At 35.8% G+C, this 14,679-nt stretch overlaps 1 protein-coding gene across 2 annotated transcripts in view; it reads right to left on the minus strand.

Annotated features, from left to right (window-relative positions):
* Window positions 1-14,679, minus strand: part of LOC131427870 (calcitonin gene-related peptide type 1 receptor) — a 97,670-nt gene that overhangs the window by 33,472 nt on the left and 49,519 nt on the right. For both annotated transcript variants that reach the window (XM_058591424.1, XM_058591423.1), the window contains 2 exons: window positions 9,732-9,894; window positions 9,556-9,646 (listed from right to left, as the gene is read on the minus strand). In XM_058591424.1, coding sequence (XP_058447407.1) covers window positions 9,556-9,646; window positions 9,732-9,894 — 254 coding nt within the window. The remainder of the gene's footprint in view (window positions 1-9,555; window positions 9,647-9,731; window positions 9,895-14,679) is intronic.

Here is a 14,679-nt window from a genome sequence, read left to right on the forward strand (position 1 = left end):
CGATGCTGGTGTGAGATGTTTGTCTTGGCCAAATCCCGCGTCGACGCCGATGGGTTTTTCCTGATGTATTCAACCACTTTTAAGTCCCGTTCGGGCTGGCTGGGACCTGTTTTCCTACCGGATCGGGGCAAATCTTTCATGGAAAGGGTCTTACCGAACTTCTCGATAATATTTTTGACACTAGTGTGGTGCACTTTCACCCGTTATGCAATTTCGTTGTACGTGACACCACTTTCCCCAGCACCAAGTGTGCCGAATTTTCTTTTGCGTTTCCGGATCAATTCGACTCATCATTGAAACGATTAACGACATGTAAACAAACATGTCACCGCAAAACACGCTGCAAAAAATTAAGCCATTTCAGAGTAATAACTGTTTGAATGTTTCTAACTACTTATCGATACACTCCTTAGTCGAATATTTGAGAATATGAACTACAGATGTATTTGGTAGCATATTACAACGAGATGTTATGAAAAATAAATAGAAAATATCATAACAGTTATCCCGATAGATTTTGAGTCAGAAGAGAAATAATGCTTCAACAATGACTTGACAAACACATATGAATGGCTGAAAGCAAAAATCAAATAAGTGAAACATAGTTTGAAAACCCCGTTTAAGTATTTTTGAATGCAAAAATCGGATAAAAACATTGAGAGCAAAACCCGGACATGGATTTTGCAATGCAAGAATCGTTTAAAAACATCTTCACTGCAAATAACTTTGATTGCAACAACCGGACAAAAACTTTACCGGTTCCTCCAAAACAAATGTATTTATCCGGTTTCTGCATTCAAAGGTTTTACCGACTGTCGCTGTGGACGAAGCAACGGGCAACTTGACCTATACTGCGTTCATACAGCGGCACTTTATAAAAACTTTGAATGCAACAACCGGATAAATACATTTGTTTTGGAAGAACAGGTTAAGTTTTTTTCCGGTTTTTGCATTCGAAGTTATTTTGTCCGGTTCTTGCAGAAAAGATGTTTTTAAACAATTCTTGCATTGCAAAATCCATGTCCGGTTTTTGCTCTCAATGTTTTTATCCGATTTTTGCATTCAAATATACTTAAACTGGTTTTCCAAACTAAGATGCACTTATCCGATTTTTGCTTTCAGCCGTTCATATATCGGTCCAATAATTGTTTGCAACTCTTAGCTTCTGTACACTATAGTGTATAACAAGAGACTTTTTCACTTTTCAAGAAATCAAAACCGATCGAGAACTTTTTTCATATTCATATAAAGGCTGGACATGTAGCAAGACTACCGGTAGAGAGAATTGTCTACGTGATGCTCAACAGAGAACGTGGGAGAGGTCAACGACTGTGGGGTAGACCTCGCACTCGCTGGGTGTGTGGAATCCCGCGCAGCGAGAGTACAGAGGGACTGGAGAACGGCTGCTCAACATGGAGTATCCTGGAAATCAACAATTCGTTCGGTCATGTTCCGGAAACGGGATGTGCACTATAAAAGTAAAGTAAGTATAACGATCTTTAAACTGAACATGACCAGTTAGAACGTTTAGAATTTTAACAGTAATTAAGGTTTCTCGTTCTTATAAAAGATACGGTCTTAACTTTCATGAACAAGTTTCATATTGTAATTTCCTAAACAACAAATCTGAATAAAACATTTAAAGAAATTATAATATCTACAATACTGAAATTAAAGATATTTCCGTACATTTATAATACCTTCGGCGCCTCATAATTCAGTGGAGAAAAGTGGATTAAAAAAAACTGTGAAATTGTCAGGAAAATCGATTCCACGCATTGACAAGGATTGTATTCAAGTTAATTCGAAGTACTTGCAGAAGACTGAATAGAGTATTTCTGATGTAAAAAAAAACTTAAACAAATCGATTGCGTACACACTTAAAAAAATCCCTGTGATTTTATATCTTATTAGATGCACATAAATGGAGCATCGCAGCTCACTCAAATTTACGTGGAAGAACATTCAATATTGTGTCGAAAACTCCATACATGGAACTCATTGAAATAAAAAAAAGAATACTGAGAGCAACCGTCGCGACTTGAACCGAGAATGATTGGATCGCAAGTACGTCTGTTAATCGACCGAGCCACAGAAGCATGCATCTTCTTGGCTGGTAAAAGGTGCATTTGAATTCATACAGTCGCACCTGCTAGCAGAACGCAAGTTACAGTCGAAACCAGTAACATTCAAGCTCATCTAACATTAAGTCATTACAAATGAGATTTTCCGTCATTTGACAAATTAGGTCTTTATGAATTACATCGTATGAGGGATTAAGTCACCTGTAAAATTCAAATTTTTTGGTGTGTATAGTTTGAAAAGCACACTCTAAAAAATTTTGAATTTTACAGGTGACTCAATTCCGCATACGATGTAATTCATAAAGACCTAATTTGTCAAATGACGGAAAATCTCATTTGTAATGACTTAATGTTAGATGAGCTTGAACTTTACTGGTTTCGACTGTAACTTGCGTTCTGCTGGCAGGTGCGACTGTATGAATTTAAATGCATCTTTTACCAGCCAAGCAGATGCATGCTTCTGTGGCTCAGTCGATTAACAGACGTACTTGCGATCCAATGATTCTTGGTTCAAGTCGCGGCGGTTGCTATCAGTATTTTTTATTTCAACGAATTTCATGCATGGAGTTTTGGACACAATATTAAATGTTCTTCGACGTAAATTTGCGTGAACTGCGACGCTCCATTTATGTGCATCTAATAAGATGTAAAATCACAGGGTTTTTTTTAAGTGTGCAGTATGAAACTCGTTGTACCGTCTTCTCTCTTTTCTTTCTTGTTACAATATTCAGCTTGATTTTGCTCTACAATCCTACGTCCTACAGATATAATACGACCTATCAATATTGAATCACACACTTAAAAAAAATTATTCCAAAATGAGTAAAATTCTACTCATTCGAAGAACAAGTGAAACAACTGTAATTTAGAGTATTTCCTATTTGAGTAAATTTGAGTTATTCCACTGAAACCGATGTTTGAGTAAAATCTACTCATTTTTTGAATAATACTTTATTTGAACATTTAGGTCAAAAATTGAGCAATTAATACTCAAATTTGGAGTGAAATTTTGTTTCATATATATCAAAAATTGTAAATGCATAACAAATATTGAGTAATTTACACTCAAATGGGCGTTAGTTTAGAGCAGTGTGTCAATCACACCTTAACACACATGTCGGTAATGCTCAGCCATTAATTAATCAATGCAAAGATTGTGCTGTAGAAACGTTTAGGTCAAACTATGTTTCGAAGAATGTTCAAATTGGTAAGATCAATATCAAATTAAAATTTAAGGTCCACAGTACCTTAAAAATATCCACTTTATTATAGCTCTAAAGTTTGCGTGGCACTTTTTGGCAACTTGAACGTACAGAACAAGTTTTGAGAAAACTTCCTCGCTGCTTAAAAGCTGTACAAGGAACTGCTTCAAAGTTTGTTCTGTTGCGTTGGCTGAACATTCAAATATCCGCAATTCCTAAAAAAAAACGGACTATTCAGAATGATGTTTAAGTCAGATCTAAGTCCGTTGGACTAAATACAAATTGTTAGTATATCCTACTATACCGAATGAACAACTCTAGAAGAGAAACTCTTCAAAGTTGTTTTAAATTTATCAATATAAATTTCTGGTTAGTGAGCTCCTTTTTATCGATTACCGAAAGCAAGAATCACACCTGGAAGAGAAAACGTGGCACCTTATATCCTTTATGTCGAAGCCATTAGAAAGGGATCTCTGTTCAGTGCATTGACTCAAAGGATAAGGTGACAATCTAAGCATTTGCTCAATTTTTGCTTAACAAAAGTATTTCACATTTTCACATTATTTTTTAGTGATATTTCTTTTTTGGGCTAAAGTGAATGTGTACCGAATTCTATTGATTGTAGGTTAAATGATCAGAAAAATAATGGAGAAAAACGTTAACCACTTAGTCGTTTGACAATTCTGCTGCCCGAAAACAAATTCGAACAAATAATTTTTGGGCGACACGAAGTTCGACGGGTCAGCTAGTACTTAATAATTATCCGGTTTTAACAGATACTGTTACATATAAACAGTGAAATAAAAGTACGCATTCCCTTTAACAAAAAATGGCACCAGTTGATACAAATGGTTATTATGACTTTTAGACTGATTTCTCCAATAGTAACCTAAAAACGAGTTCTAAGGTTGAATTTATAGTAATTAGAGTCGAATTATTTTTTCATAGTTTTACAGTCAGTTTTCGAAGTAAAATCAGTATAAAAGAGATAATAATAAATAAATTGGGACAAAACAGGAACGATAACGAAATTTGCGGCTATTCTTAACATCATCAATAATTTTGCATAAGAAATAGCTACTTTGAAAATATTTGCTTAAATCCCTATGAAATTATTGTCCGGAGTCCTTTTTTCACACTATGCATCGGTTCGAAATGATCTAAAGGCGTTACTTTAATTCTAGTGCTCTTGTCGAAGGTATTATCTTTAGTCGAAACATAATCACACTCAGTCTATTTAATGTTTCAATCGATTCATTATCATCCAATCAATTTAAGCAGCCATACGGAATAAAATACTTGAACAACACAAAGACCAACCAGAATCGATTAGAGTTGACAGGTTGAGACAGATCTGTTGGTCAGTTCCATCATCGTAGGCTGACTGTATTCGCATCGAACAAAGTTCAATGATTCCGGAACGACGCACGTACGATTAAATATGTATGAACTATGTCGTCGATGGGAACGGAAGTCAATTCATTAACACGACCACCACAAATGTTGAATAATGTAGAATGTGGATCGGGAACTACCCTACGACAGTTGTTATTACGCAATTAACAGGTGTCAATCAACACCGGGTTCGATATGTTTCATTGACCGCTAGAGCTTTTTTGTTGAGCGAAGTCCTAACCCTTTCAAAAGCAGATTGATTTGTTTTTTTTCTGTTGTCAGATCACAGTTTTCTTCTGGTTGTAACTTTTTGATATCTTTTGAAGAATGTTATCTACACATGGAGCAAGGTGAAACGAGCTTTATGCACTTGATTATTTTTAAAATAACATACACACAATACCCGTGGTGGTACTAAATAAGTAAAAAATCATAGTTCCATGGAACAATTTTCTGACCCTAATAAAATTCTAGATAGTATTGACTAGAGTGCCTAAAACCAAAGTGACGATATGTCATCCGCAGTGTTGCCAACAACTTTATAAATTTTATTCAAAATGTTGGCAGTTTCGTTAGCTTTATATTAAATTTGACAGGTCGTTCGCTCCTTTGAAAACATACTGTCAAAAACGTGTCTTTCAAACGAACAGCTATTGCCACTCTGGTTTTAGGCACTCTAGCAATGACATTACTGTTTTCGTTTGAGCTATGAAGCAATTTAATTATTCTTTAGAATGGATTTTCTGTTTTCTGTTGGATGGGTTTCCATAGAGGTAGGACTATAATTGAATGCTGTGGCGGCCGAGTAAAGCGAAGCATACTCGGTTCTTCTAGTAAATTACACTGTATCTTCATGTGTTTTCATATGCAAGGTAGTATAGCTAGAAAAAAAATTTCACCGAATAGGAGTAAGCTGCGGGCTCGAGTCCCGTCTCTGCGGTGATATTTTCGCGGTATTCATTATATAGTATTCGCATGTCAGTTTTTCAATCTGTTTTCCTTTAGAAGTGTTTTTACCTACCAACAATTTTCAATCAGAGGATTAAGATTAAGATTAGGATTAAGATTAAGATCACAGTGAATAATCTAAATACAACTACCTCATTTCACAGCTTTCTTCTTTTAGACATGGTAGTATAACTGTGATTGCTATGACTGTAATTATCGTTGACATGATTATCGATATCAGGAAAATAAATATATTCAATGCTCTCCTTCCAGATTTAAAAACGGCTTTCGATGCTCTTAACAACACCTTGTTGCAATGAAATTAGAGTGCTGTGGTATAAGAGGATTAGCTAATGATTTTATTCTGCATAATGCCTCTCGAGAAAGTAGTTGCTCCATTATATGAAGCTATGCGTAGGATTTGCTCTTCACTTCTTCGACAGGAACCCAAACTCACTCATTGCCTGTTTTTCAAGCCTACTAACAAACTATTATCCAAATATTTTTCATTTTGTATGTTTTACGTGTTAAACAATCCACCGGATCGTAGCAATAGGCAAACAATTGTAATAATCGGCTGTTGAAACAGAAGGAAAAGTTTTGCAACGAAATGTGATACCGCTAACATTAACCTATGCCTTTCACGTGCTGCACAGTCCACTTACTTAATAATGCTTGAACAGGCTAACCATTTGAATTGTTCATAAAATAACAACTCAAAACGTGAATTTGATTATAGAGAATTCATTTCGCGAATTAAACTACTGTGAAATTAAATACAGTTCAGGAAGCAATCTGATATTAACTTCGAATGTGATTTCCTATAGCTGACACACAGTCCAATTTAAATATAAATAATAGATTATCAACACATTTAGATTTCGTCATAGTCACTCTCCTTCCTCAAATGCAGTCGTTAGCCGAACTAGAAGAGTAAGGATGAACAGGAAAATACAAACGAAGTTATTTAATTGTACTTAAAGTTGGTAGTATTGTGAAATATATTATGTGCATTAAATTTTTTTCAATAGCTAAATGCATTTTATATTATTTCCATTTTATTCCATTTTTTTCTGTTTCACTGTTACGTCACTCAGCCTTTAGTTTTTGTACAGCATGTTTCACCACAGAAACAGGATCATGTGGGATTATATATATATATATATATATATATATATATATATATATATATATATATATATATATATATATATATATATATATATATATATATATATATATATATATATATTTAATATAATAATATAATTTAAGTATAAGTTTGTTAAAATCGCTTTAGCTGTCTAAGAAAGCGATTTGATAATCAACAAAAACTCGGAAGTCGAATCCGGACTGTAGGTCTATATGATATAAGAAAAATAAAGGATCCCTTTAACACAGAACGTTTTGTTTCAATCCTTCATTCCAAAAAGCGTATTCGGATTTTTTTTCAGTTGATATTTACACGCGCTTCAATAAAATAAGAGGTACTAAAGGCATGCTTTGAACTAGATACTATCTGGAACAAAAAGTTCCCGGAATCACCACCATGTGGCGCTCTCAGTCACTCGATAAGTATTAGTAAAAATAATAAAAACGGTTATGTGCCCTTAGCACAAAATTTGGCTAACTCCTAAATGACATTGATCTGTCATTGATATTCTATCAAATTTTCAGCTTATTACCTGGACATTTGTAAAAGTTACGCTGTATTGAATACATTGTGCGTGTCCTCGATTTTGTACAACTTTCAAAAAGGAATTGAATTTACAACAACGAGTTTGCATTAAATTTTGCGTTAAAAACGGTTTCAATGGGGCGACAACATTGCAAATGTTAGAAAAGTGTTTCGGTAACGATACTCTGAAAAAATCAGTCGTTTATCAGTGACACGAACGTTTCAGAAGTGGCCGTGAGTCTGTGACTAATGATGAAAGAAGCAGTAGGCATCGACATCGCAAACCGACGAAAACATCATTGAAATCAAAGAATGGATGACCGTAGACCGCAAATTGACTATTAAAGAGATGGCAGAAGAGTTGGACATTGCTTTTGGATTCGTTCAAGACATTTTGGTTAATGATTTAGGCCTCAGACTTATCGCTGCAAAGCTGGTGCCGAAAGTCCTGAATTTAATGCAAAAAAGGGACTGCGTTGACGTCGCAAAAGACATGACTTTCAAGGCCAACTTTCTGACCCAACATTCATCAAATGGTTAATTACTGGAGACGTAATGGCGTACATCGAATGAGCCGCAACCGAAAAAACCATGTCGTTTTCAGTCGAAAAAGAAGATGCTCACAGTTTTCATTGATTACAAGGGTGTTATGTGTCATGAATGCCTTCCACAAGACCAGACCGTCAACAAGGACTATTATTTGGGTGTTATGAAACGTTTTCGTGAAGCAATTCGCCGAAAATGACCGGATTTGTGGGCAAACAACTCGTGGATCTTGTACCACGATAACGCACCGTCACACAATGTCATCGTTATCCGAAACAAAACGAATACCATTCAGTAACCACCGAATTCACCTGATTTGGCTCCCTGCGACTTTTTCCTATTCGGTCGGCTCAAGAAATCGCTCGACAGAACGCATTTCTGCACCCGAGATGAAATTATTGAAAAATCGTAGATGGCTCTGAACATAAAAAATGTTTCGAGAATTGGATCAAGCACTGGCATAAGTGTGTTGTTACGGGACTGCCACCAGAAGAATTAAAATAGTTTTTTTTTCGAAATCAGTCATTTATTTAGGGGTTATGGTAGTGCATGTTTACTGGTTTAGGGTGCAATGTTCGGCAGCTCTCCACTTACCGATGCCTGATGGGAAATCATCATTTTCTAACTTTTTCTAACTAACTTTTTAGAGACTATTTGGTAGAATTAGAAAAGGAAAGTAAATTGAATGCTGAAAAATTGACTACTATTCTTAGACATTAAAAACGATAAAAACGTAGATAGCTATAATAATCATGTTATCATCCCTTGAAAGGTCAATATTTTTAAGTCAATCCTCAAACGAGATCATTCATGCGAAACTTGAAGGTACAAAGCAAATGTATCAAGCGATAACATTCCGCAAATAGAATAACGCCGTTATCAGAACTTTTGTATGCTCTGAATTGCTTTCTTTGATGTCGACATTTAAGGTAACGAGCGAATAACCGAAATATACTTCCCAAAAATATAGGATAGCGAGTATCTGATAATTTATTAATACATTCTGTCTGCTTCACTTCAACTAAAAGACTAAATCAAAGACATTTTGGAACTTTCTTTCGTTTACCAAATCCAGTCGATCGAATTCAATCTTGTTAACAATTTATGATTTACGATGAATAAATCAGTGCCATCGCAAACTGGAAGTGTAGAGTACCTTTTGGAACGATACTGATCCAAACACAGTCCACCAACTGCGATGTTGTTATTCTTTTTATCGCCCTTTTCATTGTATGCAGCATTCGGATCTGCCACTTTAACTGGTAATACTCGAAAACATCGCTTCTTCCGTCCCTGTCGACATAAACGTTGAAACGTTAAGCATTCATTCTGTGATATCGCAACGCAATGTTGAACAGCGTCGTAACAAGTTTTTACCTCGAGGTCGTTTGCATCTATTCCGATCAGGAAAATCTGAACCTATACGAAAAAGAGCAAGATTCGAACCCAGGTCGTCGTACTGACTGCACCATTACCACCCCCTTTATCGATGATTTTCTCGAGTGTACATCAAATGGATATCGAATGTACGATGACTAGTTCAGACAACTCCCTGAAGCCCACCACAGCGACGGAAAGCGACCCAATTCAATTCCAGCGTCCAGATTGAATCGATAACTGCATCCCATCCAGACCGATGCGTCTATTGTGACCTCATCGGTGATCTGAACGCTTTAATTAACAGCAACTTCGAATCACTTACCTGCATATCATCAACGTCAACGCAGTTTGTGTAGTTGGACCACTCTCTGCCAGACTCGGGATGTACAAACCAGGAACCGTTGCTGTGACATCTGCAAGTTAAATAAAACAAATAACATTGTTTATCAGTGCATAATAAAGTGGTGGTAATTGAATGTCGAAACAGAAAATACTCACACGCGGTATGCTAATCGATTAGCATCGAAACCAATGATGAAATTGGGACAGTAGCTCTCAGCAACAGTCCCTGCAGGCTGAGGATCCCAACATGTCCACCCATCGAAACGTCGTGGACAGAACAGCTGTTGCTGTTGGTTACGACTGGAGCTTTTGATAGCAGCTGCGGAAGGAATAAGATTACCGGATGTTAGTACTGTATCAAGTCCAAAAAGCCTACACTGTTAAAATTATGCAATTTTTTTCCATTCAGAATGATTCCACATTTCATCTCGTATCAAGATTACATGCGTTGATATTAAAATACATCTTTTAGAATTCCAAGACCTCAACGTTTAAATAAAATTGTAGTTTCAAGATTCATTTACATGTCATTTTAATTTTACTAATTATCACTGTGTATGCATGCCGTAACCACACAATATTGAGATTTGTTTACTTCAGATATGATGGAATCGTTGTATGACTTTACTAATTAATGAGATGAGTAATCACATCATTCTTCATATTTTACCTTCTGTTTGCTTGGTTATCTTTCAGCACATATAAAAATTAAATCAAAACCGCAAATCCAAACGGCATCTGTTTCTATCATTGATCATTTAAAGCTTTACTGTTCAATTCCTAATCTCACCCACAGACCAATGCTGTTACCATATGTGTCATATGAATAACGACTATTGCGTAGCCCAATCACTGCCCTCTGGTAACTAGGTAACCATATTGAAATTTTAATTAAATGACTTCTGAAATGGTACCATCCACCCGCTTCGATGCTTTGTGCGTTTCCACAGGAGTTGAGTCTTCTTCTTCTTTTGTGGCAGCAGTCTAATCCGTATTGAAGCGGAACCAAACATACAAAAAACTGGGAAAAGTTTAGCTCGTACGACACAAAGCCGGAATGTTCGTTAAAAGTTTCAACAAACCTGTTATCGATTGGCAGTCGTTCCCATAATGAATTGTTTAGCAAAATTCAGTCAGCGTGACAGCTCTCATTTGCCTGACGGGTAACTCAAGATAACTTTGTCTTGAGCACAAAGAATATTTGACGAAACAAGAACAACTGAAGTCTTATTGAGTCAAACTGCCAGGTGACTACATCTGCAACAGAAGTTCGCCTATCAACAGTTGTTATCTCTCGAAAGTAGAACAATTTCTTCTGACTCACTTACGAACTATTTGATTCGAGAGTTTGAGTTTTCTAGTGAAACTTTTCTCAATTGATGAGACACAGTCTTTCGTTCGGTGCGAGAAAAAACGATACCGTTTGAGTTTTATCTAGGGATATTGTACAAATAGTTATCTCATTAATAGAGTCACCATGTTTCAATGAATGCCCGGGTTGGTGGTTCAATGCATAGGGCGCTGGTCTTACAAGCCAGTTGTCGTATGTTCGAGCCCCGACGTGGAAAGATTCTTAGTGTCAGTAGGATCCATAGTACTAGCCATGCAATGATTCTGTACACTAAGAATCGGCTGCGAAGTCTGTTGAAACAGAAAGGCCAAATTCCACGGAAGGAATGTAATGCCAGGACTTTGCTTTGCATGTTTCAATGAATAGTGACAAAATCGAATACAGAATCTAGGAAGCAATACCACAGAAAAAGTAGTTCGAAAAATGATCGACACTACTGTTATAACGACGCAAAAACTCTAAGCGAATGCTCCTAAGTTCCTCTTACTCTAAGAGTCAATATATCGACCGGAGACAACAGATCTAACTCTAACTAACGGTTTTACCTATTTTTATATATATAAAAAATAGGTATAGAATTCGCTCAAACTTTCGAAAATTTTTCCGAGGCCCGGAGGGCCGAATGACATATACCAATCGATTCAGCTCGACGAACTGAGCAAATGTCTGTGTGTGTGTGTGTGTGTGTATGTGTGTGTGTCCGTATGTGTGTTGTCAACTAAGAGGTCGAGATCTCAGAGATGGCTGGACCGATTTTCATCAAACTAGTCGCAAATGAAAGGTCTCCCCGTCACCCAAAACGCTATTGAATGGTTTTGAGATCGGATGTTTACTTTTTGAGTTATACAAAGTTTTATGTCAAAATTTTCAGTTTTTTGACAGTATCTGTCACAATTGACCTTGAAAACAGAATATGTTTTCAGACTTAGATTCCGCACGGTAATACCTATCCAACAAGCCATAGATTGTTAAAATCCGTCCATTTTTAACGGAGATATCGAAATTTTTCTGTAAGCGACTTTTCCCCCTATTCCAGCAGTAGGAGTTTTGAGCGCTGTATGACAAAGAAATGCTTGGGAGCAACGAAAAACACGATTTTTTATACTGTTACATACAATTGTTTCTAAGAACCAAAAGGATTGTGTACAGCATTCTTTTTCATGACATTTAACCTCGGACCGATTTTGGCACGGCTCGTTTTTGGCAACATAATCGTTCGAATATGACATATATAAACCAGATGATGGCAGAATTTTTTTTAATTATTTTGTTTTAAACTACTTACAGCAATAAATGCTGGAACAACATAACATCCATATACCATTCGAATCAGTTCGTCGAGATCAGCAAATGCGTGTGTGACAAATAACTTCAATTAATTTTCTCGGAAAATTTCTTTTCTACAAATTCAGATTCATACGAAAAGTCGTATGCTCCCAAACAAAGTTCCTGCATTATGTTTGGTTCCGACCTCTGGTTTCGGAACTACAGGATGATATGTGAAACGAAATCAAAATTGTGTAACTCATTTTTCTTGAAGATGGCTGAACCGATCTAAGATGCAAATGAAATCTAAGAATCATCTAAGATTCAAATGAAAAGTTTCAAAGTTCTATAAAACATCTTGCTTTTCAGTCAGATCCAACTTCCGGTTTCGGGGATTGTATAAAAATGTCTATTCCACATAATTTAATCAGGTTTATCGGGTTAGCAGATTTGGATAGTCGATAAAAAAATTAACTTTTTTCAGTTTTAGTGGTATTCAGTTGTCGATCAGAAGGTACCTAAAAATTTAATTCGTGCTATGATCTCTCAAAGATGTCTTAACTGATTTTCAAATGTTTTGAAACAAATGTAAAGTGTACAGCTACTCAGGTGAATTTATCTGACTTCGGCCATACCGCTTTTAGAATTCCGGTTCCAGTATAAAATCGTTTCTCAAAGCTCAATCGTTTTCTCAAAAAAAGCCTAATCAAATTTCAGAAACAAAAATTTTAATTAAAACAAACTTATATACAAAAATTAATTATTTTATCCAATTATGACTTCCGATTCTCGAATTACATGATGATGAATTTTTAAAATTCAAACCGATATAGAAGATGACAATCCCGAAAAGCTTCAAAGTTGAACTCAAAACTGTTGTAATTTATTCGTCATATGGCCATACGAATCGGTTTGGGTTATGCTGGTTCCTGAATACCGGCTCTGGAAGTACCTTAAATTACCGTAAACTCTAGAGTGGAACTTACATATCATGGCATGTTTAATCGATTATCACACTTCTAGATTCAAATTCGATCCGATTTGCAGTTTCGACATTACAGAGTAATGAGTGATTAAAATCTCAAATTGTCGCTTAAAACGAGGGTCATTAAAATAATGTCATGAAAACATAAACACCGAAGAATATTCATGCAAAAAACACATGCGGATTGATAAAAATAGGTATCATCTCACTGCTAGGTGGATTAAACACGTTTTCATATATGCAATGACTAATGGAGCTGAGATGAATAAGGATACCGTTGTCGTGTTCCTTTATTATCGCTTTTCACCATTCAAAACGTCAATTAGTCTAACCAATAGTTTCTTCGTCTTCGACTTGTCAGTGGATAGCAGTGCAATTTGAGCTGTTAGTTCAACTTAGCAGTTCATTTTGAAGCGCTTACTCGAACGAACAAAAACGCATCATGGCTTATTTTGGCTCTAAAAAAGCGGTATAGGCTGACGCTTTTTAGTTTTTGTTAAATACTTTTCACCAACTGCTAAAAGTGATTCGAGATAAACCTACAGCTATTTAATGGACTATAGTATACTTCATAGTTAATCCGCTGTCATAACTTACACATCACTCAAAGAGTCGTGTTATTACTAAGAAAAACATTTTATTTTCCAAAAATCGGTTCTATTCATCGACGCTTCGAACGTGGTTCACCGGCTACAGTCCATTTAGATGATGATCATTTTGATTCCGATTGTGAAGTGATGTATCCATGTTCCATCCATTGTCACATATCGAGGTTAAAAATCTAATTTATTACTTGTAAACATGTAAACATGAGCTGCAGTATTTTTTTTTTTCATCAAGCAACAATGATAAATTATGGGGGTAAGCTGTGACGGGGGTTTTCAAAGTCTATTTTGAGGATTTTTTTCTGAAAAACCGTTGAAACAAAATATCTGATATATTTCCTGTCTTCTTTAAGGGGCGGGTAGGGGCTAACACTTTTGAAAAACCATTTATTATTTTCTTTCTATTGTCTTATGGTAAAACATTTAAAGAATATTCTATGAAATTTTCAAGCCAATTGGAACGAAACTCTGGAAGTTATAGACCTTCATCTATGAATATCTCATTCTGCGAAGAAAAAAGAACTCGTCGCACAGGCCCAAGATTTCTACTTCGATTGACTTCAAAACTTGACAAAACGTTCTTGAAATGTTTTATTATAATAAATTATAAAAGAAAAAATAGGATTTTTGGAAAATGTTAGACCCTAAGGGCTCCCTGCAGTAAATTATTATTACCATTAATTTTATAGACAAAAAACTTTAAATACATTTTTCTCGATAGGAGGTTTTGAAAGTCCGTGAATTTTGCACACATTTAAAGTATATTCTGTGAAATTTTCAAGCCTATTGGAACGAAACTCTGGAAGTTATGGACCTTTATCTATGACTATCTAATTCTGCAAAGTAAAAAGAGCTCGTCACACAGTCCCAAGATTTCTACTTCGATTGACTTCAAAA

Source organism: Malaya genurostris, chromosome 2 (assembly GCF_030247185.1).
Source record: "Malaya genurostris strain Urasoe2022 chromosome 2, Malgen_1.1, whole genome shotgun sequence".
NCBI classification, from domain to species: Eukaryota; Metazoa; Arthropoda; class Insecta; order Diptera; family Culicidae; genus Malaya; species Malaya genurostris.